At 37.3% G+C, this 27069-nt stretch overlaps 1 protein-coding gene across 1 annotated transcript in view; it reads right to left on the bottom strand.

Annotated features, from left to right (window-relative positions):
• Positions 1–27069, bottom strand: part of ADSSL1 (adenylosuccinate synthase like 1) — a 52738-nt gene continuing 25669 nt past the window's right edge. Inside the window, exons 11-22 of the mRNA XM_010584180.1 lie at positions 13323–13425; positions 11811–11873; positions 10971–11021; positions 10564–10630; positions 9304–9411; positions 8867–8948; positions 7777–7903; positions 6434–6588; positions 5106–5230; positions 3007–3104; positions 1688–1837; positions 1–243 (exon numbers count right to left, since the gene is read on the bottom strand). Of these exons, the coding sequence (XP_010582482.1) occupies positions 191–243; positions 1688–1837; positions 3007–3104; positions 5106–5230; positions 6434–6588; positions 7777–7903; positions 8867–8948; positions 9304–9411; positions 10564–10630; positions 10971–11021; positions 11811–11873; positions 13323–13425 (1182 nt within the window). The 3' untranslated portion in view covers positions 1–190. The remainder of the gene's footprint in view (positions 244–1687; positions 1838–3006; positions 3105–5105; positions 5231–6433; positions 6589–7776; positions 7904–8866; positions 8949–9303; positions 9412–10563; positions 10631–10970; positions 11022–11810; positions 11874–13322; positions 13426–27069) is intronic.

Raw genomic sequence — 27069 nt, 5'->3', positions numbered from 1 at the left:
GAGATTTTACACTGAATTTACTGAGAACTTAAAGATAAATAAAATGTTACAATACAGAATATATGTTTTCTTTCTATTCAATTCCTAGAAGAACATGTTGGTTTTAAATAGCATCTCCATTTAAAGAGGAAGCAGTAAGGAACAGATGAACGCTAAATTGTGCTTCTCATCACTGAAGTTCTTCATTCGTTTAGAATAGCTGGATCATCGACTCTCTTGATTTTCCAACTCCGACCCATTTAACTAGGGAGGAAAACACATCTATTAGAACAATTACTGAGAGTAAATATTACAATCAATGAATTTGAATAATTTTCACCATTCATCACGCTTCACTACGAACTGGCCAACCTTGTCCTGAAACACAATGCTAGGAAGTTTTACTGTCAAAAAGCACTTTACACCTGCTGCATTACCACACTAGAAGTGCAATATACTGAAGTCTGAAAGCATGAAATAATTATACCATAAACACAAAGCATTGCAGATGGAAGGCCTAACAGAAGGTCGAGTATGTTTGTTGCAGGTTTAACTGTCATTGTCTTGAGTGATAGGATGTCTAGCTAACTCCCTGCAGAGAAGAAGTGAGAGCTCTGCCAGACTGTGAAGTTTTCTTGATGTGGATCAGGGGATAGTGATGCACACATGCTATAATATTGTTAAATACAAGGCTGCAATTAAAAACATCATCCAGTGTGAGTAGCCACCCCAAATAGCATACTACAATTGTTCCACTACAGTTTTTATTGCCCATGACTATAGAACTGACTGTAGGTAGGTCTCCTATAGTCATCAAACCCACCAAGGCACCCTGCCTTCACACCGAGAACCAGAGAAATAAAGTAAGGGAAACTTTATTTACATATCCCGTTGCCCACATCTGTGTTCGTGACCACACACAGACCACCCACTGAGTTTCAGGGTCTGCTATCAGATGCTTCCTAATCCACGAACTTAATACTGGAATTGCCACAGCTGCAACTAGCTTACACTCCCCAGATGTGACCTTTGAGGTGCTTTATGGAAAACAAAAGCACACATGCCAGCTTTCCACGTTTGCTACTGTGGAAATTGCCTTTCAAACTGCACCATTCATGCCACACCTAGCTCTTGGCACCTCTAGAGCTCTAGCAATTAGATTTGAAAAAAAAATGGGATGGCTTGATCATGTTAAGATTCTCATTTTTCCAAAGAGGCAGAATTGGGCTAAACAATCTTGTATCCATGTATGCAATCCATCTCCTTATATGGGTAAGTATGGAAGAGATAAACAAAGAAAAAGAGAAGTCTATATCCAAACAGGGATGCAGCGCAGGAAGTGAAAGGAAGAGATTAATAAAGGGAGGACATTAGACTAACTATGCACTGAAGCATGGTGATGTGAGAGATCCCTGAGTTTTCACTGACAGAAAGCAGTAGTTTGCCAAGAAGAACACACATTTATCTTTCCTCTGGTTAAGTCCTTGTCAGCAGCAGTTTGGAGCTCTCTGCAACACTGCAGACCTGCCCGCAGAACACCACCCTTTGCTGCTTCTTGACAACCTTTACCATCATCAGCCCAGCCACAGGTACCTCCATTGCCTCCTGCCCAAATCAAGCCACGCTCTGGCTAACGAACTGAGCACTTTTACAGAGCTGCTCCTGTCTGCTGTTGCATCCTCATATGTACATCTACAGAAAGATTTACCTGGCACTCCAACATGGTTCTCCACACAGCGAATGTAATTCTGGGCCTTGGGTGGGAGGTCCTCCCATTTTCGTGCACCAGTTGTGTCAGTCTTCCACCCAGGCATTGTTTCATACTCTACTTCCACCTTCTGTAGTATCTCCTGATTAGCTGTGGGAGAACAATTTTTATCACAGTTGATTTTAGCTGCTCCACCTTAAAAGAACACACCTATTGCTCTTGACCAACCAAGTCTTTTGACAACATTTAAAATCTGATAAATAACCCCCCCACCCCCCAGTATTTCTACTGGTTGGTTAATTAATTTATTCTTAATTTAGATTAATTTCTGTTACTTAGGAAGATAACTCTGATTCAAGAGGATCTAGTAATCCAGTTTCCTCTTGTCAAAACCTTAGGATGCACTCTATGTTGTCAGAAGACTACTGAAGTTTTTTTAAGGAAACAAATTATTTGAAGTTTAAAGTAGTTCCACTTTTTGATTCAGATTTGCACAGAATAAAATAGAAGTCCTCCTGTAGACAAGGCACGACTTCCTCAAAAATTTTTACTTTCATGGAACAGGGTTGAATCAGGCTTGCTAAAAACTTAGATGCCTTCAAGCCTTTCCCCACTGGAATTCTCAATGTGCTACTGTCCACAGCCAGAAACTACCATCAGTGGTGGGAAAGCTGGTGGCTGCTGCCAGCCCTCCCTGTGCCTCCAGAATCCCCCATCTCAACAGAACAACCCCCTCATCTTGGCATAGACTGTTACAGGTATCTTGAAAACATCATTAATGTATCAAAATTACATATTATTACATCTTAAAAGTTTTAACATGAAGCATATTCAGGAGGCAATGTATATTTTTATTAACCACAATGTTGTTGCTGTTAATTACAGTTACGTGATGGTAGCCGATAAGCAGCTTTATTCTGCTTGTATCCATCTCATTTTTTCACAGCTTAAGCACTGATTTTATTTTTACTTTACTTCATTAAAGGCTATTGCCAAAGATACACACTGACTTGACTCTTGCTGACTTTCAGACCCCTTGTGTTGTCAATAAAAAAATCTACTGGGACAAGACATAGAGGCCCTAACACAGGATTTTATTTGCTCTGAACTTCTTGTCATCATGCATACAGACGCAAGGTGACTAGAAAATGCTAACATACTGATACAGTAGTCTTTATATTGGTATCACAGTTCTGCAAATTTCTACAGAAGGTCTAGCGAAAAAGAAATCAAGCCTGATTTTAAAAAGCAAACAGTCTTTCCCAACAGGCATGACTTAACAGAAAGAGGAAAATGAACATAGATATTTAACAACATACCTGGAAAATATGGAATTCTTTTTCCACCCAATTTGTAAGCAACACCAATTTTAATCTCATCAAGGACATCAAGAATATCCAGTTTTGTTAATGCCAAACTGTACAGAAAAACATCAGAGTTACACACATGATGAATATCCTCTTTAATACTTTCCACCTGTCTTGTCTTTTTTCTTTCTAGTTTTGTATTCACAAATCCAGCTCAGGCAACCCAGCAAGCAGAAATACACAAATATATTAAACTATAAACATTGTTAATTGAATTCACGCCTCTCAGATGAATACATGACTAAGTTACTACGACACATTTCCAAATGCTTGGCTGCTCATACAGGCGCACAGTGTTCAGTTTAGCACATGAAAATGCAAGCTGACTATGTAAAGCGAGCCTTACTGGACTTGGTTTGGGTATGTATGATGGCATGTCACTTTACATCACCACTAGCAATTGTTTCTGCTACTCCTACTGATTCACAACAACTGTAAGACAGACTTATTTACTAAATTACACTTTTAAAACAGACTTCACAAGCATAATCTAGCTACTAAAATCACGTATACAGTTCAGTAGGAAGGATCCCAGCCTGACTTTCAGTGCCCAGGCTGTGCTACCAGGGTTGTCAGTTTAATGAACCTTTTTCTTCTTGTGAATGAACACACTGGAACACAAAAATGGAACCTCAAAAAGACACTGTAGTATTCACTGATCAGAATAAAACTGCATTTTAAAACCAGTAAAATTCTCTAGAAACAATATGCCAGACCTTGCTGGTAAAAATATGAGAAGCTAATGATTTAGACATACATTTAGGTATGTACATAATAGTCCATGCTATATGTGCTCAGTAAGTATGTGATAAATGCAATGGTTAAATGAAAAGGCCTTTTGGGAAAGAAGCAGCAGGGAGCCAGTTCTTCAACTTTTTTGAAGTTTTTATCTCCCCATGCGTTTTTAACTGTCACAGTTACCAGAAATGACATAGTTTTGTTGATAGAAGCACAGTAATTGTATAGAACTGAAATGGAAGGAAACATAATGCCTTCCTAATACTATTTCCATATAAACTAGAGCTATGTAAGTTAAAGCAAAATATAAATCCAAGTAAAAAAAATATTTGAAAAACCTTCTGATAAATTAATGAACAAAGATCATTGTTCCTTTGTAACATTAGTAGCATAAACAATACTAAGTCTCAGTTTGTAAGATATTAAAATGCCCAAGGTCATGTGTTTGCATATATGAACAAGTTTGCCTGAATGCATGAGTAAGTCTACACTTTACATGAACAAAACTGTAGTGAAACTTTTGCAACTTCTTCTGAAAATACAGATTGGCAATTAGTATAAATTAATGGCTTGTGATAGTTACTAGCATTTTAGCATTAGACATAAGCTAGCTTGATGGTATTATGGTCTTGAACAGTTTCTTTAGACAGTCACTTTTCCTTTAAAATGTCAATTTAGTATATATTTTTCATTATAAAATAATTTATCAACCAAGTAAGTTGCTCAGTCCCAAAGAAAATAAAACTCAGCCCATTAAAAGCAGAATTTATAAAATAATAATAGACCACATCTTTGTAAATAAATGAACCTGTAGGGACTGGAATGAAAGCTGTGCCAGTTGCTGTGCACTTTGTGTCATCCCACTTAATTCACTTAAAGAGGCAGTGGTTCCAAATGATGCAGAATTGGTGCTACAAGTATGATTCACTAGAGCCAACCAAAGCTCAAAGCCAGCAGGTTTTAGATTGCGACGTAAGTCAGTATGAAAGCACTGCACCAAGAACTCTAGAGCAAACTCTTAAAAAACTGATACATTGGTCCAATCTACATTTGCCATCTGATGTAAGCAAAGTGAAAATATGTATGAAAAAAAATCACTGCTATGATGTTGTAAAATCACTTGATTTGGAAAAAAAAGTCAAAGGAATTAGATTATTATTAGCATTAAGACAATTCTCAGTTGCCCAGTGTGAATTATTTTATTGCTTAAAATGTAACACTTTACTGGACTTATATTAATGTTACCTACATATTTATTCTGCGAAGCACAAAATTATCACTTCCAAATGTAGCGCAAAATCTGTGATGCTTACGCAGTGAATCCGTTGATCATATGAGCATATTTCAAAATGACAAGATCTAACCAGCCACAACGTCTCTTTCTGCCTGTAGTTACTCCCCATTCATGGCCGCGGGACTGTAAAAGATCTCCAATTTCCTAAAAGAAGACAGAAAAGAATGGTCATGGTATTTCACTGAAAAATAGCAGGAAAACAAATATAAACAAATATAGACGAATAGCAAAAAAAATACAGTTGTTCAATTCCAAGGTCTTTTTGTAGGAAAAAAAGAAAAAAATAATTAAGTTTTATTAGGAGGGGACTAAGGCAGAGAATAAAGCCCCTCATATGTACAGGATTTTTGTATTTCAATCACTAGTATTTCCAAAATACTTATTTAATATGACTATTTCATGTTCCAAGGAGACACTTTTCTTCCTTCTTCATCTGATAGGAAGATTTCCTTGACAATTCAGCCCTGGTTTTAATTTTGTTTGTGTTTACTTTCTTCACCTGGTCTTTTGGCATCTATTGTTTTGGGGGGCCAAGACTGTAAATGCCTGGGACAAAATCAATGCTTGTACAATGTCGAGGTCAACAGACTCCTTGACCATGCCTAGGGCTCCTAGGTTCTACCACAGATTGAGACTGCCAAGTGTTCCCTTCAGGCAGGCAGCATTTATAATGCATTAAAAATGAAGAAGAAACAAACTTTACGCTCATGATCCATATAACTAAAGGATATCACCAATTCATTTGAGCCATTAGAAAAAGGATTTTAGTGACTAAATCCTTAAATTAGACCTGGATCACTGACCTAGAGATTGCTGTGTGCATAGCTCATAATCAATACCCTGAGCTTTCTAGTTTCTTGATAATGAAAATACAACAGACAGTTTAAAAGAATCAAAATCTCTCCCCTTCTTTTTATTGATCAATTTGTGCATGACTGGCTGATGCGCACACCACATGTATTCTGTCAATCACACAGAACACAGGCTGTTAAGCACAGAAGTTGTATCTTGTAATTTAAGTTTTCCTGTGATGCACTGACAGTTCCAGCCTACAACAAACTCTCGCCACTGAAACGCACCTTATGTTTTTACATAAAATGATGAAATCTATTTTCACATCATTCTTTACAACAGAAGTGTGGTCACCATGATATAACATCATCACACTTGTGTTTCTCTCCTCTGAAGAAAAATACCTTAAGTTTATAATGTACTTCTCTCTTCATGAGTGCAATTGCTTGGCATTATTATTAAGGTGCTTATTTATCATTTGTATACCCTTACCCCATTCCATTGACCTTGTTTTTTGGCAACTGTATATATTGCATTTTGTAACATTAAACCTACATTAATCTGCTCAGTGGGGAAGGCTCCAATTCCCACCCGAGTAGTATACGCCTTCACCACACCATACACATCACCGACATGCTGGGGAGGAACACCAAGTCCAGTGCATACACCACCTACGGTGCAGTTCGATGAAGTCACGAAAGGATAGGTGCCTGTCAGAAAAACAACAGCACAACCCTGTTTCAGCAATGATAAGAAACAAAGACTGATTTTCCTTTATGAGTTGAAAGGAGATTTTCACCTGTATATTTGGCTTTAAAGCTCAACTGAAACAGCAGCCAAAGAGCAGGGCAAATTCTTCTTACTACATATCCCCATTTTGTTTTTAAGAGAACAAATTAAGCTGCTCTTCCCCAAACTGCTTCCTCCTGTAGTGAATAATATGTATTTAGATTGCTAAAGCTACACAGAAACCCCTCAAAATGAAGGATTTTTTCCACTCAAATAGCTGACTCACCCTGGCAATGTGTATAAGCACATTATTAGTGAGCAAGAAGTTCAGACAGACAAATAAGAAAATATCCTACTTTCTTATACTTAAGGAGGTATCAAGTATGTGCTATCTGTTCCAATGCGTAAGCTTTTCTGCATTCATCCTTTGAAACTTTCACTGAGAATTGCCCACAAGGGAGAAATTTAAAAGCATCTCAATACTACTTCCATTAGGCACTGGATCTATTCTAGGATGCTGCTGCTGTGTAAATGTTTTTTCACTGCCCTGTGTATCACAGAAAGTATTTCCGCTACATCCACGGAGAGCCTGGTGTAAAGGTCACGGTCTGACATTGCCAGTCCTCTACACAAGTAGCTCTGAGTATCTCCACCAACTTTTCTAAGTTTTAATCTACACTGTGACTCTGGATTGGACAATCTCTTCAGTTCTTCATTTCATCTTCATGGAGACCTAAGTGGTTTAATTAACCTTTGGTAAGAGGGCAGAGCAGAGAGCAACTGAGGAGGCTAGACTTACAGGTTATCCGTACCAGTTTAATCCTCCCTCCACTGCAGAGGAATTACCTCAGCAGCACTGTAATGGGTGCCTGGAATGTATGGCAATGTGCACACACATTTAGAAGTAATAAAGACAAGAATATCTGCAGTGAAACTGCAACTCCACTGGAATAAACTTCAGTAAAAATCAATATTTAAACCCTAAGCACTTAATCCTGTTAATGATACAATCTCCGGCTTACTGTGCTTTACTTTTGGGAGATCTGTTCCTATTAAAGGAAAGACTATTTTGTTTCTCTATTTTTCTGAGGTTTGCAAAGCTGATATAAACACAAATCAAAATAAAAGTAATCTCTTAGGAGTTAAATTGAGTTTAAAATTTAACTTACCAAAGTCAATATCAAGTAATGCTGCATTGGCTCCTTCAACAAGGATCTTCTTTGGGGAGCCATGAAGAGCTTCATACATAAAATACACACCATCTCGAACCATGGGCCTTATTTTTTCAGCATATCCCTGCAAATTTGAGTAGAAATGTCAGCTTCCCCAGACAATAGCTGGAAGTAGGGAACACTGTGCTCACTTTTGAAACACGAAACATACAGATAACCCTAACACGCCAGCCTCAATAGCTGTGTTTTACCTGAAAAATACAACCATTAGCTTATATTCTATTGAAAACAAAATCAATGATTGATTCACATAAGAAAACATGACTTGTTATGGCATTAGAATGCCACAATTTCTGTACCATTTCTATTCACAGAGATGTTGTATACCTACCTCATTTTGTTGATAGTCTCTCTATAGTGTGTCTATAGTCTAGACACACTGAGAGTGGGACTTAGAAATAGCGCAAGCTCCGAAAGAAAAAAAAAAATCACTACCCATGAACATTAAAAAATATCTTTAAAGGTAGCGTGTCAGCTCTGAACAAGTACCAGACAAAACTTGGGAAAGGTAAGATATTTTTTTAGCATCCTCTTTTCTTACATATTCATCGAAGAACATGTTTTACCAGCAGCTCTTCTGAATTTATTTATGAAAAGCCATTTTTCTTGTAATACCAGCATCTTGAAACACAGCTTCCACAAACAATTCTTCAGTAAGCATGGAAGTCTCTCAGACAGACTAGATCAGTTATGGCTGGAGACTGCTAACTGCAAGTGTCACCCTGTGTCCTCTTGGCTACTTTAATACAACAGCTATTTTATGTCAAAAATGTTATAGGAGAATTAAATCGTCCACAAAATTTATTTTAATGCCCACAAGAAGAGAACATTCTATTAAGAAGCATAGCTACTGCTTATTGAAAGGTTTTATAATAATGAAGATATGCATTTTTCATTTAAATTAATTAATTAGTTTAATAAGTAGTAGTTCTGGTACACTTCATTTTTACTTTTTAAATTAAATATTACTGTTTTCTTCTATACTTTCCCTGAAACTGAACAAAAAGTACAACTGTTAAATCCTTACCTTTAGCTTTTTCAATTGTCCTTCTACATCTATTTCCAATGTGGGAAACATTGACTTGTATTGTTGTGCCAGATTTTTAAATCTGTAAAATATTGAAATCGTATCTATGAAGAACATACTTAATGTTGATAGAACCTTTGACAAGAACTCAGTTTATGTTATACACAGTATATACTGCGAGCTACAGGGAGAAAATACCCAGAACTTTGATACCTCAACCAGTGCATTTCCCAATGTACAAAATTACATTTTAAATTATGAGAAACTCTGTGAGGTGCAGGAAATATACACACACATTCTTTTCAGTTTTCTTCTCCTTCTAGACAATTTATATACACAATTCAGACACATATTTAAAAACGTCTCCTTAAAAGCAAATCTATCAGCCAAAATGTATCGCTCTTTAACATAATATTTAGAAATGGAAATAGCTGTACCTGGAAGAAAATTCATCAAAGTCAGAAAGGAGGTCACAAATTCGAAGGCCTGTTCGTGCAGCTTTGGAAGAATATGTTGGTCCAATCCCCTTCTTTGTTGTGCCAATACTAATAAAAATAAACCCCCCAAACATGTATAAATATATGCAAAAATATGCTTTATGCTAAGTAATTTTATTAAAGCTCTTCAATACACCATATACTGGGCAGGAGGTCTGAGACATAAAAAAATTACTAAAGTTCTATAATAGTAAATATATAGCAACTTTCATGGTTCAGTGGATTTGCATAAGTATTGGTAATATTCATGGTGTGCAGTAAAGCATTAAGCCTTGGGTCTGGCTGACACAAGCTTAGTTGAAACAATGTGCATATATACATATATTATACAGTAATAATGGTTACTATACTATCCTGTGGTACTACTACATCCCTTACCATAAACAATAGGAAACAAATGTCATTTTCACATTTTCACAGTTGCAGCACTGTCTATAGTTGTAAACAACAACCAGTTCTGTGAGTGATCAAACTGGTTTCCTATGGCTTTGGCATTATTCATACCACCTCTCTCCCTATGAACTGTTGCAGTCTTTACCCTGATGAGGATAAAAATGAAACTGTTTCCCTACCTGCATGCCTATTTTCATATGCATTTTAGAAATTTTGAGATCTCTATTTGTATGTTAAGTTTGGCTGAAATTGTCCAATGGGATCAAAAACTAATAGACTAACAGAGAGAAAAATACAGTGTGTTCACATAAACCTTTGTTCTTTCAGAAGCCAAAATAACGAGGTATGAATAGTTACATACTGTGCTAAAGTCCAAGATTAAAATTAAAATAGAAACTAATATCTCCATGAAGTAGAAGTGAATACGCAATAAACTATTACAAGTGTGGAACCTAATTGCGCCAACACTTCAGACCTGATTCAAAAGAGCATCACTAATCTGATATTAAACTGGATTGGAAGCATCATTTTAATGGAAATGAGCTTGGGGGATTTGGTAGGTATTTCAAAATGTCTCTGTATGTTGCAGAGAACTGGAAAACAGAAATAGGTACGAATTCATACCCTGCCTGTTCAGTAATACCTCAAAGTTTGTTCACTAACATAAGTAGGAGCAGAACGGAGTCACAGAACTAGTAACACCAGCAAAGCTCATTAGAGATACATTGCATTTCTGTTTTCCAAAATTACACCAATTTTTCAAATTTGCATAATTATTAATGAAATGAAGGTGCTGAAAATACTTACTTTTTTCCTTCTTGTGCTTGACGTTGCACTTCCTGGAGCCCATCTACGGCCTGGTGAAAGTCAAACACTGCAATGGAAAAACAAATGGACATAGTGCGAGACTAAAGGAGAAAAACATTCTTTAAATCAGAGACATCTATAATTTCAAGACAAAGTTCCTTTGTTATAATTGATAGTGCACAGGCCTCCTCATGTGAAAACAGAGCGAGTATTCCTTAAACATTGTGAAAACATGTAAAACATCACTCTTTAGTGGATACAAATACCATTATTATGCTTCAGATACACAACATACAAAGAAGCTGTACTAGATCAAATACATGACTGCTCTGTGGAGTAATAAGGTAGTTTAGTACCACGAGCTAAGCAGTCATTTTGATTTTTTTCCCCCTTCAATCATCACTTACCTATATGTGCTCTATCTGATATAATCAGTCTTTTCTCCCAGTCTTTTAAACCTGTCAGAAGATATAAAGGAAAGTAGGATTTCAGTTGTGCTGATTGGTCAAACTTTGAGATTTGCTTTTAGTTTTTCTATGTCTTTCTTCTAGTTTATATAGCTTCTTGTTAAGAAGACTGTAGACAAAATGGGTAAACCATAAGTGAATATCAAATAACAGCAATATTTTTGTTAATAAACTTTTCTCATTTTTTACTTTTTCAGCTTTCTCATTTTGATACGGACAAAGATACTCACCACTTCTTCCTAGCCCAGAATGCTGTGGCTTACACACACTTCTTATTTTAAGGAAAGATTCTTGTTTAACTCACTCTACGATAAATCACTTGAACTCCATTTGTGCCTCAGAAAATAAAGAATTTATATATATAGAATCATAAAAGAATTTAAGAAGTAAGGGACCTTAGAAGGTCATCTGGTCCAAAGCCTCGCTGAGAGCAGAGCCAACTGAGTTTATACTCGGGCACAGAAATGAGGACACAGAAACTCTGGATTAAATCATCTCAGTTTGAGGTCAAAGGCAGCTTTGCCACACACCTTAGGATTTTATTTTCTGTCTAATGTGGCATCTTATGCCATAAAACTCCCTGAAAACCCAGGAAAAGTTTGCTTTCAAAAATCTGTCTGAAAACTACAACACAATTCAACATTTTAAATACTGTCTTCCTCATTATTTAAAATCCAGAATGTTATTGCACTGAATATTTATGGTCAGAAACAAAGGCTTAAAAAACCCTTCAACGTGGCTGCCAATATAAGGAAAAGTTAAAAATTATTCAATACAAACCTTTCTTTTCATTCTTTTCAGCTTCTTCAAACAGGCCTGGTAAATGTATAACCACTCCATTACCTTCGGGAACATAAATGATTTATTTTAAAGCAAGAAATAAAATACACCTTCTTAGGATGTAAGGCATGCAAACACTTGCTGTCTGAAATTTTATTTCAAAAGTAAGACTAATCTTCTCACACTTCTCACAAAGTAATCTCGAGAACTTTTTGGATAAATCCTCATTTTGGGTAAGCAGCTACAAGCCTGCTAAAATCAGAAAAACAAAGAGCTTGCTTGTTTTAGATGTGAATGCCGGGCCTGCTCTGAAGCCAGCTGAGGTAAGCGGATTCTTGTCTTTGTTTGTGGTGGACTTTGTACCACGACTTCAGCCTCGATTGTTCACTGGTAAAAGCTCAAAGAAGTCCATGGCCTTACAACACTGACAAGCCTGTGTGACAATATTTAAATTTTCTTCAATATTCACGTATTTGTTTTAAACTCAGTTCAAACTAGTGCTGAAATACATTAGCAATGCCTTCTCCCTGCTTTTGAGCTACAATATGGAATCCACAAGCAATACAGAGCATTACTGACGAGGCGTGGAGGATTAGTGATGTAGTGGGCTGGAAACAGCTGCTGCTTCCTTCTTGAGAACATCAGAAATGCATGCAAGAGCCTGTCTGAGCCTAGTTTTAGGATAACTTAAGTTATAGTCTTTACTAACTGGCAAGGGAGTAAATCGGAAAGCAAAACGATACACTGTATTTTGCAGAGAGAAAAAAAATGTTTCATGTATTTCAATCATCCATTTGGAAATTATCAAATGAAACAAAACTGAAACTCCATGACTCACTAAAACTTACACTCATGTCTTGCACATTCTGTATACATCTTTTCTGTCAGAAAGAATCATCATTTTGGACAAGTAAAAGTCTTAAATTTGCCTGTCACTTAAATATGAGTTTAACGTCCAGTAAGCAATGCAAACTTTTTAGTGATGCCATCTACTTCGAATATCTCTACAGTGAAATATAACATCACCTTAAACAGCTGGTAATGTGAACTAAAAGGAGACTGGATGGTAACCTTCCAAGCGGAGCCCTGTATCTTAGGGTTTATTTCTGGAAAGTCAATAAAGACATGCCAGAGATAAATTATATTATTTATTTAGCCTAAGTGCCAGGTTTTGTGTCCTCAAAGAACAGCATATATATATTTCTGAAAGTATAAAAGGAGTGTACAAGTAGAGGGTGGGATCCAAACTTGTACCATAAAGCATAAGAAAGAGCAATGTGATAGAAAGAGGGGGTTCTTACTTACAGTTTTCTAGTAGCAGAAACTAAACTGACACTGAAAGCAGAATAACTCTTCATGTTAAAGCAACAGTGAAATAAAAGTCAAACAGCTGAAGCTAAAGCAAATCTGACTGTCACCTATATATTCTTCTTTGCTTGCTACTATAAAATATGGCTGCAGCTACACATCATGTAACGTTATTTTATTTAATAAGTTCCAAAATTGTCTTACCAATGAAAGAAATTGCCTTTGGATTAATGATGCCACTAGGAAATAGGTGAAAATCATATTCTTTCCCATCAACAACCACAGTATGGCCTGCGTTATTCCCACCCTGCAACAGAAAGAAACACCTGAAGATTAATGGTCTCATACCACCACTCTAAACTCTTAGCAGATGATTTGACATGATCATCTTTTTTTCTTTATACATTCATGTCTTAGGTCACTAATTTCTCCACCTTATGGTTTCTTCAGACACTGTAGTATTGTAAAAAGAGCTCAGACAGGACAATTACGGGGCTGACGGATTTCAGTAGGACCGTGTAGAATTACAAAGCAGAACGATACCACGGGGTCAAGCCAGGACTGGGGCAGAGCAATGCGGGAGCGGCGGCAGAAGCTAGAAGAGAACTGAAGCTTTCGGGGAACAAAACGGGATTGAACTACCACCCACAGAGTCCTGTCTCTGACCTGCCTACACAAGCCCATCCTTTTTGGGCATCTTCTGTGCATGGTCATTTCTTTTGAATGGAAGCTCTTCCTGCCTGCCCACCCACAAACAGCTACTGCTTCTCTAGGGGTCCAAGACAGAAGGCATATATAAAGTTGGGAGCACGTATAGTCTTTGCAACTCCACAGAATCTCCCTGTCAAGGGACGATCTTCCTAGTTACCACCACCACCACCACATTGTGGAGCAATTCATACCTTACACAACCATCTACCAGACCTGAGAATGGGAGATGGTGTTCTCCTCAAGAAACTGATTTTTCACGAACGGCTTCAAAAGAGAACGATGAGACAACACACAAACTTGGGAAGAGGCGAGTAAATGAAGGTCATGAGTTGACTTGAACCAAAAGAGTTTTAAAAATTAAAGGCCCAGTTTTCTCCACAAGCTTAATGTTTGTTGCTGTTCTGTCATGATGTAACTTTTTCTTCTATTGATAAGGTTGGGAAATCTGACTGCTTGTCTGCTCTGGTGCTACAGGCCTTCCAATTTCCAAAATGATTACAGATCTTCGTGGATTTGATATGAGGTCTGAATGATGTAGAAGTGTCTAGAATGAGGGCATCTACTGGAAAGGAGAACTGAGACTGTCACCAGTAATTTGCAAATAACAAAGAGTGTCGGCTGAATGAGTGGAGTTGTTACATGAAAACTTTGAGAAAGAACAGTCACTTACAAAAATTAATAATATAACACGTGTTCTTCCAGAGTTTTATTTACTCTTCATTTACTCATTTGCCTATTTGATTGCATGTAATATACAGGAAAATGGCAACTGACATTTCTTTCAAAATATGGATATATGCTGAAACCCAACATTAAGAAAGTAAAAGCTACAGGTTATAAAAAAAAAATCAAGTTTTTTTTAAGCAGTGGTATGGAGGAAAATATTAAGAAATATGCTTTTAAATATGACAAAAGTAATTCTTGTGTTTTGGAAGATCTGAGCTCAACAATGAAATGTAAAGAGATAACCTGTTAAGGGAGAGCTGAGTAGGAATTGTAACACAGAAACTGGTGCACACAAATATTTAATTTGATTTGGCAAACTGCTGGGTAGCTCATCCTTGGGCTGGAAAGGACTCCCAAGCATCTTGCTAATGCAGTTATAACTTGTCCGGAGAATCCTGAAGAAAGCAGGGCCATCCTGGGTATTCAACTTGCCTCCCAGATATAAGAAGCCAGTTGTAGGAACCTGGATCTAGTTAAAGGTACTGAACTATCTAACAGGCTAATAAATCATGTAAGAGACTCCTTTACATGATATTTAAGAGGTCTGAGACTGGATGGATTGCACTGGTTGAAACACTAGTTTATTTTATTATAGCAGTATCAGGCTTGAGAAAAAGGCTAGTAACTTCTGAGACAATCAGCTTTCCTCTTCTGCTTGCCTACAGACGATGACAAAATGGAAACTTTAAAAGAATGAACTCCATCATTTAACACCGGTTTAATCTCTACTACAAACAACTTTCACGTTTCCTGAGAAAATGGGGAACCAGGTTCCTTCAAAAGTATTTGTTATCACTAATACTATAGTTATATTCTGCTTTTCTTAATCAACATGAACAAATGAAATCAAGCTTGAGGACTCACAATCTGAGATAACAGCACTCCTAAATTATAGTCAGAAGTGTTTTCTTGTATCCTAAAAGTCTAGAAGGTGGGATATACCAGTATGAGAATGTTTATGAAAGGTAGTTTATGCTTTGGGAAATTTTCCTGAACAAGTGATACCCAGACAAATGCTCTCTTTCTTTAGCAAATGCTTGAAAAGGGACATTAATCAATCAGCTGTGAAAGCTGGCATACATAAAAAAAATGCTGAAGTACAGAAACATCAGCAGATACGATACAACCTTTAATTGCCAAAATCTCTGAATCCATTTTCAGTTCCTCTGGACAGACAATATAAATCAAGAATTCAGTGACAGACCTTATAAAACAGCACTTCCATAATTTAAAGCTAGTGCTGACAGCTCTGGAACTGGTTTTGTGCATTGCTCATGTTGGTCTGCATTTCCTAAACAAGTGTATTCTGAGTATATTTTTACAGCTCAATTAATTAAATTTTTACAATTATAATTAAAGTGGTAGCAGAACACTGAATTGCCCAGCAGACATGACCAAACTTGCAAAACATACTGCTGGTCTGATGAGACACTTTGTTTATTTTCTGGTCATCTCAGTAATTTCTCACATTCAGTTTCATAGATATTCTAACAGCATATTGGCAGTCTAATAGCTCAGATATTAAAGATACCTAGTCCTTTTCTAATTTACTTGAGTTCTGAAAGTCAATATAGGGTCTATATGAGCCACTTCTTTTTCTAATGAAGTGTAAGGGGAACCTAAAATCTTGTATGGGCTTAATCTGAAGATAACATGATTGAAAGTGCAGAGAACTACCCGCTACACTGCAACCACATAAGCTCCCTTCTTTTCCTCAAATGGTATTTCATTAAAGCGGTGTCAACACTAACACACCTAGTGACAGTATTCTCTGGGCCCTCAGGATGCTTCCACTTGGACCAAGAGACCTCTGGTGTCTCTGCTTGGCCCTTGCTTCAAGTGCAGCTCTGCATAATGAGCTTCCATTTAATATCCAGACCCAGCTCACAGAATCTCTGCTGTGCACCACTGATCTCACCTGAATTTTATTTGCCTTTCATCTGTAGAGTTGGTATCTGCCACCTTTTGTGCTTCTTCAAAAACTTCTCTAACAAAGGGAATGGTAAGGCAACAACTTCTGACAGATTAACCAGCAGTGCCACGCTGGCATTATCTGCATTGCAAAATGATGGTACAACCAGAAATAACAATTAGCATTTACTTCCAAAATCTGGGAAGCCTGGGCACTCCCATTAAACTAGTCTGGTGTGGGAAGTTCTGTTCCCAGGAAGGAACCACTAGGGCAGCTGCTGAAGCTCCAAAAGGCTAAGAGCGCAACCGGGATGACAGCAGCATCTTGAACATTAGCATCCACTTCAACCTAAAACCTTCCTTACTGCTCCTGCAGTGATTCCAACATGTTCAGTAGCACTTGCGTCCCTCCTGTTAAGCCACTTTAATCTCTAGTGACTCTATTAAAACTGCAACAAATGCAGGAAACCTACCAGGTGCAGGTGATGGGAGCATCAATTACAGCAAACTGCAGGAATGAAGTGGCATTTGAGAACTAGAAAGTATTAAGCATGCCAAAGACAACAGGATAGGTATCTTACTATAGTAATAAAGAGACCTTAGTATCATTTAGGAAGCTCATCTTCAGAGAGCACACAAAAATCCTTCCTTTGAGGCACTGCCTAGGTACAGCAATACTTTCTGACTGTGCACCCATAACTGTTGTTCTTCATATCAGCTATATTAAAGTTTCAGAGCAGATAAATGCTTGTTTCTAACAGTATTTGGTAGGTGTTAAAGTTCTTCACATTTAAATCAGGCACCTAAGACAAAATAACTTTCACTGAAGTCATTCATAGCCTGCAGTGGAAAATTAGTATTCAGCCTTTTGAAAATACCTACACTGCTTAACATATCAGTTTTTATTAACTTCAAGAGTGCTAGAAGTTGAGGCTCTAGTAACAGCATTAAATATGTATAATTTCAATATATTTTGCCTAAGGAATGCTCTATTACCTTGTGGTGCTGCAAGCTATGCCTCCTTTCTTCTAAAATCCAGCAGACCACCAGCCATGTGGTTTAAATTCAACCACCTAAAATGCCTGTCATTCCAGGTTGGAAAACAGACTTTAAGTTAATAGAAAGAGCTGCAACATGTTGTTTTAAAGAGTTGAACAACAGGAAACATATCAGGCATTATTTTCAGAGGACACTAATCCTATATGTTGAGGTTGGGGGGGTGGGGGTTGAGTTAATTATTTTTGAAGAATGTTTAAGTTGGACTCAGATAAAAATTGGATTTTTTTCTGGAATATTTTAGTCTATATTTTCAGACTTCTAATAATCAAAGTGTAAAGTTACATATTGTCCCAGTACCAGAATGAGCTAGAGGAACTTAAGCTACCTCATAAAATATCCTAATGTTTTTTTCAGCACATTAGTTTATCTAAAAAGATGCATTTCCAAGCTTTTTATGTGCTGATCTGCTTGTGATACTGGATTCTTGCACTGAAGTGACGTACTTTGATTACTATTCCATAGTATGTGAACAGAAGAACTGCATCAATACACTAAATTGAGAAGCTATTACATCTTACTAGCGTTAACAACTGTATGCTGGTATAAACACTATCTTTTAGGGAATTAATAATTATTATGAACAGGTTGGCAGAGGAGAACACATAGTCTTTACCTTTTTAGAACTTACAAAAAAGATGAAGAAACAAATCCACCTTCCAAAGTGCTCAGCCATTTAAAGGTTGGTGGTTTGTTTTGTATTGTTTTTAAAATAATCTCTTTATTCTCTGCAGTCGAAACATCCCAAGCTAGAAACAGAATTTCTATTCAGAGCAGCAGTGAGGCTGTTCAGTACCTGCAGCAGGAACTCCTTCCTCCCAGCTAGCCTTATGATACATGTTTGAATAGGAATGAAATGTGTCCTGATGCTCAGATGTGTTTCTGCCTGCTCTTGCCAGCCAGGTTGTGTGCAGGAGACTGCATTCTGCATATGTGGGAGGAGTGTTTCCAGATGGTCTGCTGGTTTCCACGGGTTAGCACATCTTTCAATAGCTCAGTGCTCCCCACAATGCCTAAACGTAACTTGATCAAGTAGATTGATATGAGAAATCATTAGAGCACATATAAAATGCCTTAAAACTTGATGATAGTTTCAAACTGTAACTAGAGGATGAACACAAAACAGGTATGCTTCTGAGGGGTCCCACAGTGATCTGTCCTCACCCTCTTCCAGTTAGCAACATTAATCAATGCAATGGGGAAAAACCAGAAACTTGTTATTGAAGATCTGCAGCCGACAAAACTATCATTTGAGAGGTTTAACAGCAGTACGCAGCAGTCTGAGCTCCTTAGCCAACTGGTGTATGCAGTGAATCTACAAAATGTCATGACTAGGTTTAGAATAAATTAATTAGAATCAAAAAGGTAGGCCAAACTTTGGATGGGAGATATCTGTGCTAGGAAGCATGTGGAGGTGTCTGAACAGTTTCAGTATTGGCCGATATGCCTAAAGTGAACCTTGCATATATAAATGGGAATATCAAGTAGGAGTAGAGAGATTGTATTACCTCCCCTTTTGGCAGTGGTGCAACTGCTTCTAGAATACTGTGTCCTTGGTGCTCGGACACAATTACAAGATGATCTCCTCTGGCATTATAATCTATGAATCGGAATACCAACTACAAACCAGCAGTTTTGGAAGTCTGCATTTGAAAACAAATGCTGATTCCTGTCTATCTCTTTTCATAGTAAGTGTCCCAGCTCTACTAATTCCATCCATTGATGAAGCAAAATATTGTCTGAAATTCAACGGCATCTGCAGGCCAAATACCTCTCATCATACTGTGAAACAGACTACAAAATACTTCAGTTTTCTTATCTGGATTCAGTAATTTTCTTCCATTTATAGGATTTCATATGTGATTCTGAATAAACAAGAAGGAGCACTGTTACATAAATTGTTTCTTCTTCCTCTTTAAAATTTAATTAACGATGGCTATTTCTAACTTACATTAGCAACTGCCTGGAACTAACCTGAATAAATGTAGCTAATAAGTGTTACCAGCATAACTGGCTTTGACATGAACTTTATAATTATATAAATCCATCGCCTTTCACGGTATTTCTCGTGATTTACACCATTGTGAATGAGTTTAGATCATCATTGGTTTAAAACAAAAATATCCAACACACAGACAAATGCAATGCATTAAGTACTTTGAACACTCAATCCCTTAGACACAATGTCACAAAATCACCTGTGTGTGAAAACTTTTGTCAGGTAACTGAAAGTGCTGTACATTCCGGTTGGGAGGTTGCTGCTCATTATAATTTCCTTTACTGGAAGTTTTTTCTTGCTAATTTTTCCAGTTAAACTATCACCTGATAGCACCCAACTCACTCCAACTCAGTTCCAAGAAGTGGGTCATAAGTTGTTTGGTTTTTTTTTTCAAACCCAAGCCATTTGAAAGAGCTGGGTTAGGGAATAATCAGAAGTATACTTAGACCAGAAGAGCTGAGGGAGCAGTGATTTTTAAAGCTACGGTAGTGACAAAGGGCTGGAGTGAGTTCCAAGTATTTATCTCCTGACATCAGTTTGCATCAAATCTAGTTTGCCTTGCTCTTCTTCCCAAAGAATATATTTGCAATAATGGTTTCAAGTATGAACAACTCTGCACAGAACTGCTATGTCTGATTCCTGCATCTGTTCAAGTGTGCTCCTGCTGTGTCCATTCTCACTGTCTCATAGAAGGAACAAAATCCACAGGATCCCACCTTCCCAAAGTAGTGATCTCTTCAAAAACTCCTGAATTCCCACGGAAGGAGACCTTCTAAAGCCTAAAGAGATAATTAGTACGATTATAAACACAAACACTCTTGAGAAGAACTGAGCGAAACTTTTGACCTTTTAAAGAAACATATAAAATTATTTCTAGCACAAGTATCAAAAACTGAAGCTTGTATCATATTTTGCACTAATGTAGTATTTTTCCTTTACTACAAATGAAAAATGACCCTAACTTATATGGATACCTTGGTCTTCCTAAGTACCTGAAAAATGCAACTGGAAAAGCCAGGTCTAATCCAACTCAGGTTTTAAACAGCAGTCATTGTAGGCAAACTCGATACTCTTAAACTGTAGTTATTTTCTCTCAAATTGGATTTAATGTTTTGTCAAACCACATAAAAACAATATACTACAACAGACCACTACAACAAAACACACATTTAACTCCAGCAGAAGATGTAAAAAAAGTAATGAATTCAAGGTATATTGATAGAAAATGCTAAAGTGGAAAAAGCATTCTGACTAATGTTAGCAGAATCCCAAAACAAAGGAAATCAAACATGAAAAACCTAGACATGTCTGCTCATCTTTAGTCCTCTCTTCTGAAGAGGTGTAGTCACGTCCCTGTGGGAAGTAATATGATCCAAGGATATGAACATAACTTTTCTTATATCTGTAAACCAGTTAACAACAGCTAGTGAGTTACAACAGGAATGAAATAGAACAGATGTCATTTCAGCTTAATTTTCAGCTGCTTTCTTTTGATGCTTGTAGAGGATAATAAATTCATCAAGCTTTATAAAGGGGATTGAAAATTAAGCTTGCTTTCTTATGGAGATTTGGAAACTTTAAACCTGACCTTCTCATACAGTATTTATAATCCTGGTGGTCCTGACATGATCTCGCTGATGCCCAAAGGAGAGGCTAGTTTAAAATAGCAATGTCACCATGTTGTTCTAAAGCCTAAAATGATATAGTGTAGCATGTAAGTATGTATAACCAAAATGAAAAATAAAATTTGGATAAAATACCTTATAAGTGACAGATTGCTACAAAAAAAAAATCCAATTTTGAAAGAGTGGAATTCTTTATTGTAGCTAAGGAAACCACTCACACTTAATGAACCCTCTCCTTTGTCGAATAGCAAAATAAAACCTACTTGCTCTTTTGCAAGGAAACTTGCAAAAAAATTACTTAGAAAGAAATATGCCTGTATGAATGTACATGTATGTGCAAATGGGATTATCAACCTTCCCAAACATTAGAGAAATCAAAACCGACAGTCTTGCAGTCACTGCACACTCATGACTCCAAGGTCATCAATCTCTTCACTGAAGATCATCAAGCAGTAAATCATTAGGAGATTAAAGTCTTTACATACTACTTTATCTTGTAGGGAGAAATTATACCAAATATCAGGGTTAAATCTCACTTAAAGAAGAGCAACACATGATACATACACACAGAGAAAAATAGTAGCCATCAAGCCCCTGTAACTCCACGTAATCATCACATAAAACTGCCCTAATTTAATCCCCGTTGCAAACAGTTCCAGCAGCCCATGATCAATAGGGACAGTCACAACAACGTGTGGCTGCTTTGCCCTGCCATGTCAGCAGCAAAACAGAGGAACAAAGGAAACCACCCTGTCTCGCACCTAAACCACTGAGAAAAACTTCTCGTCTGGCATTTCTGCCACGTTTGGTTTTTATTATTCGATCACTTGCCCACAGTATATTCCTTTGCATTCTTCAGAGCACCATTTCTAACATATATGGTATTTACTTTGCATTCATCAAAACACTAGAACAAGGAAATAAGGAAACTGGCAATAATATGCAAGTTATTTGTATCATAAGCATTGGGCACACCCCTTCACCCTTTCCTAGGTTGTTCTTTAATGTCACAATGGTATCTCAAACCCAAAATGTTGCTAGGCTTTTCTTATTGGTTAGTCCCTCTCAATCTTATTTGTTAACATCCACCACATCAAGAAAACTTGCCACTCAATGTCCTTGGTGTATGACTTGGTTAAATCTCTTCGGTCCAAACGACTGCAAACTACTCAACCACAGAAGACCTTAACAGCAAGTTTTTCTGGTACCTTTTTCAACCTCCTCAGCTTTTCTTCAGTATTAACATCAACTATAATTTTTGTCCATCTGTCTCAAAAGATCAGATGATCCCTTTTTAAAACCAAAGCAATTCTTAATTTGAAAGCATACTGACTTGGGAAGAGGAAATGTTTTTAAAAGTTATTCGATATTTAGTGAAAAATAAAAGCACATTAATATGAGAAACTTAAGGAATCTAATAACAGCTCTTCTTATTGCAGTCACATTCTTACAATTTGGTGTTGTTTCCTCAATGCCAGTTCTTAAGGGAACACTGCTAACATCAGGCAGACTGTTTCCAGACTTCCAGAAGGCAGAAGTGTCACAGATCTGACACATCCAGCACTGCATTGGGCAACACTGTAACAGCAGTGCCAAATGAAGGCTTGAAAAATCTTAAAAACTGTCTTGGACTAGTCCCTTCTGCTGAATCATTGTCACAGGTTTCAGTGTGAAATGAAGGAAAGACATGCATTTATGCCGCAACTGTTTTCCCAATCTGTTCAGTAACCAAGATCAAACCCACTGCAGGTAATGATTATTATCACAGGGGCTCTACTAATTTACTAGCAATATTTTTTGTACCCTTCACACTCAGCTTTTGGAAAATCTTTTTCTCTTTCCTCCCCTTCAAATTTTTTATCAAATTGTTTATGGGGCATTTTCCTATAGTGCTTTTGGATGTTTCGTTGAAAAACAATTTATTGCACAAGAAAACTTCATCAGGAAAGGCAGAATTGTTTACACTTCATTACAATAGGAATTCCTAGACATTCTTGGCACACACCTAAATTATAAAAGAGGAAGTGTTTCATGAGTAATTTACCATTATTGGCAAAGATGCATGGTAATTCTCCTGCCATATATGACAATACACGCTATTTCCTTTTCCATTCATACCCATACAGAACTGTTCAGTAAACATGTTCAGTGAAAAGTTATTATTACAAGTGTACCTTACGTGGTCTTTGCTTAAGGAAACAGCTAGAACTGTATAACCACCAGCTGCCCCCAGGTAACTGTGAACTTACTACAGCAGTTCTATGTCTGACTTTTTAGGAACAGATCTAAAAGTGGTGCCTCTGGAGGTACATCACCTCGGCAGTTGTGACAGTTGACTATTTGTTTGATCATGCTCCAAAGCAGATCTGAGAAATTATCTAATTAAAAACCAGGTAGATAAAACCAGTCACAAGATCTAGTTTTGAAGGCAGCCACACAACAATGTATGCAGTGATGTGAGAAACGTACAGCTGGAATGAGAGCTGCCACTGAAGAAATCACGATCCAAAGCCATGTTATGAACAATGCCAAACCTCTCTTCATCAATATGATTACACGTATCCAAATTACTTAAGCTTACATTAGGAATTCTTGTTCTGTGACAACATGCTAAGAGGCTAGGTAAAAAGTGAACTTCCCTCTACATATCTGATATTCTATCAGTTAAAAGCTAAAAGCTTTCATCAAAATGAAACATCTGCAGGCGAACTCTTTTTACTGTACCCTTCCCTGAAAATATACCAGGGATTAAAAGTATTGCACAGCATAATGTGACGGTTCTATGCCCCAGGAGGCCACAGTAAGAAAGAAGTATTAGCCTCTATCGTTCTGCTTCTGAATGGCTTTGCTTGCTGAAAGGGCAATTTAGAGGAAAAACGTTCTTGATGTTCTCCATTAATAACCCGAACTTAGACAAACCTACTTAGTTCTTTAACAGCCTTCAACTTCCTGTTATTCATTTATTTAGAAATACCTTTTCCGCTTGTTTATATGGGTGCACGTGCGCTGGTGCATCTAGTATTTTAATGAAAGCAGTCCGTGAAAAGTTTTGTTCAGCATCATCTGTGAGAATATCCAGACATCTTTTACCCTTATTGAAATATCCCCTTTAACAAAGAATGCTTCAAGTATACAGATTAAATGAAATCAATTCCTTTGGGTGAACTAAGATTTCATATTTAAATGTCACATATTTCAGTGTTGCTAACGTGAAAAATGAAGTGAATTATGGAGTGTCCTGTCATTCGTTTGGATTTAGACTGTGTATAATTTAAGTACTGAGAAAGACTGAAACAACATGATCAACAAATTGAGACTCCAATTCACGTGAAATTAAATTTTGAAAGCTCAGTAAAATTAAGCAGGCTGGGGTTTTAATGCAGAATTTTCTTTATTTAACATATTCTGAAGCTTCGCCTGTGCCTGTGAAGGACTTCCTATTCCCATTTGCCTGCTTGCCTTTCTTTCCAGTATCCCAGGAAATACCATTTCATTTCCTCTGTAGCAATCCAGCTGTCACAGATTTTTCTCACGAAATCAACACACTAAAAATACTTGAGAAACATTTAATGAAAATTATTTCCTTTCACAGAAATATTAGGGAACTACTATTTTGAGAAAGCTCTTCAAACTCAAATTTAGCCCTGAATTGAAATTCTTATTCAGATGGGGGGGGGTAAGACACCCCACCTTTTAAAAAATGTTAGCTCAAAGAGTATCCTGCAGGGATGAAGAATTAACCTAGCTGAGACATTGTTTCAAAAGATTATAAACATCCCCCTTTCAGACATTAATTTTCTAGCTTTCCCTACATACATTGTGCTGAGGAATAAAACAAGCTGTTGAACACTATTTCCATCAACGTCTCAGAAAATGGAGTGGACAGGAAATAACATTGTCAATCATCATATTCTAAAACATAAAAAATTCCCTGTGGAAATTTTTCTGATATTTTTGCCAAAGTCTCGTCTCTAATAAGGGAGACCTTCAGTGTTTCTTGTTTAAGCAATCTCTTCTAGTCCCCAACTGCTATTGCACTAAGAAAGTTTTTCTTAGTTTCTAGGAGGAATGTGAAGCAAGCAAGATTCTGGACCAAACACTGATGTTTTCTACTGCAATACGCAGCATTAATGAAGTCCCTCTCAAACTGATTATGCCTATAAGTTAATGACCTACCATTATCACACTGAGAGAACTCATCAGTACTGTCCACATGCTTAGATATGTGAATATCTTTACTAAACCTTAACAGTCCCATCTGAGTTCTAACAGAGGCAAAAATCATACACCGTTATCTGCTTGCATGATTGGCTTTGAAAGTATGAAATATTAAATTATTAAAATGGCATCTTTTCAAAAAGCATCCTCAAAATTGCCAAATGCACAAAACCCTCACTTAAGTCATATAATTTTTGCTACTCAAAAGTAGATGTTTACCCATATTTTACCTTTCAAAGGTTTTATATTCTTCCCTAAACTCTAATCCCGAAGACGCTTCCGTTAAATCAGGGTATGAGTAATCCTATTGTAGTCTCACACACATGGTGTGTGTGCATGTGTATCAGTGAACACTGTTCTGAAAAGAGCCCAGAGCTCTTCTAGATCCACCTGCCTTCCATCCATCCCGCTCTCATCATCAGGCTACAGAAAGATGATCTAGATGTGCCCACCAGCATATTAAACCATCTAAGCCATCTACCCTGTTCTTAACACACTAACCCTTCTGGCATGCTCACACACACAGAGTCCTGTATCCTTCAAAGGGTATTCTGAGGCTACACCTGGGGGCCATGCTTGCAAATTAGTTCTCTGGATGGACAGCAAATCCATCCTGGAAGCAGCCTCAGGGCATCCCTCAAAAGCAGGTCTAAAAAGAACCAATATGACCTATTGCAGTAATAACAGTAAACCCATGAGAAAGCACTGTTTGACTGGGGCCTATATGAAATGCTCCTCCTCAGCTAAAACTTTTGTGGTTTTTTTTTTCCTCACCAAAGCAATTATGAGACCTGTGTTTAAATTCCTAGCAACACATTATTAGGGGGGAAGGAGGAAATAAACATAGAAAAATAGCTATAGTCCTGATAATACATATTCATTAGCTAACTTTTGCAGGGAAACTTCTCCCCAAGGTGATTCAAGATCTTGGGAGTTTAATGTCCCAATTGAAAATACTTCTTCCACCTTCTAAACAGTTAACTTGCATGACAACATTTATTTACATAATATACTTAATTACACAAACGTCCTTGGATTTATCATCTTGGAATCAAGGATATCTGTAGCTTTTCAGTAGCTATCATGCATTTTAAGGCAGGAGAAATTTCACGGTACGTACCAGCTGAGCCAGACTAAGCTGACTACTTACTACTGTGGTCATACAGTTTACAGGGACAACCAAACAGAGTATTAGCTGTATTGGTCTAATATGTTCATAAGTAATGTTTGTGCCTAATTTGGTTTCTACTAGGCAAGTAGATCGTTTTAAGAATCCCTGCATTATATTCAATTCAAAAATACATTATAAGCAAAGGCACGTAAGATGCTCCTTTTTTTCATCAAACTGTTTAAATCTTGTACTTTTATGTAACTTGTTTTCTCCATTTTACTCACGCTCTATTTAAAAAGTATTTTTAGAATAAACTTCCAGGCGTTTTACAGGGAACACAACCTGCCTCTCCAAAAAAAAAAAAAAAAAAAAAAAAAAAAAAAAAGCCCCTGCAGTAAAACTTCGGAAAACTCATCATGTTTATTAGCAGCGGGACTTCAAGCCGGCTCATACCGTTTTTCTCCCGGAGGAGCAACAAGCCCGGGCACACCAACCCCCTTACAGGCAGCCTTACAGCCTCGCAAGCAGCTGACCCCACCCCAGGCCCCGGGGCTTTGCTTCCCAACACAACCCAGGGCCGGGAAGCGCCCGGAG

The sequence above is a fragment of the Haliaeetus leucocephalus genome, unplaced genomic scaffold, assembly GCF_000737465.1.
Source record: "Haliaeetus leucocephalus isolate CR32 unplaced genomic scaffold, Haliaeetus_leucocephalus-4.0 Scaffold944, whole genome shotgun sequence".
Taxonomy (NCBI): domain Eukaryota; kingdom Metazoa; phylum Chordata; class Aves; order Accipitriformes; family Accipitridae; genus Haliaeetus; species Haliaeetus leucocephalus.
Note: the sequence above shows the minus strand (reverse complement) of the source record. Positions and strands in the feature narration are given on the sequence as shown.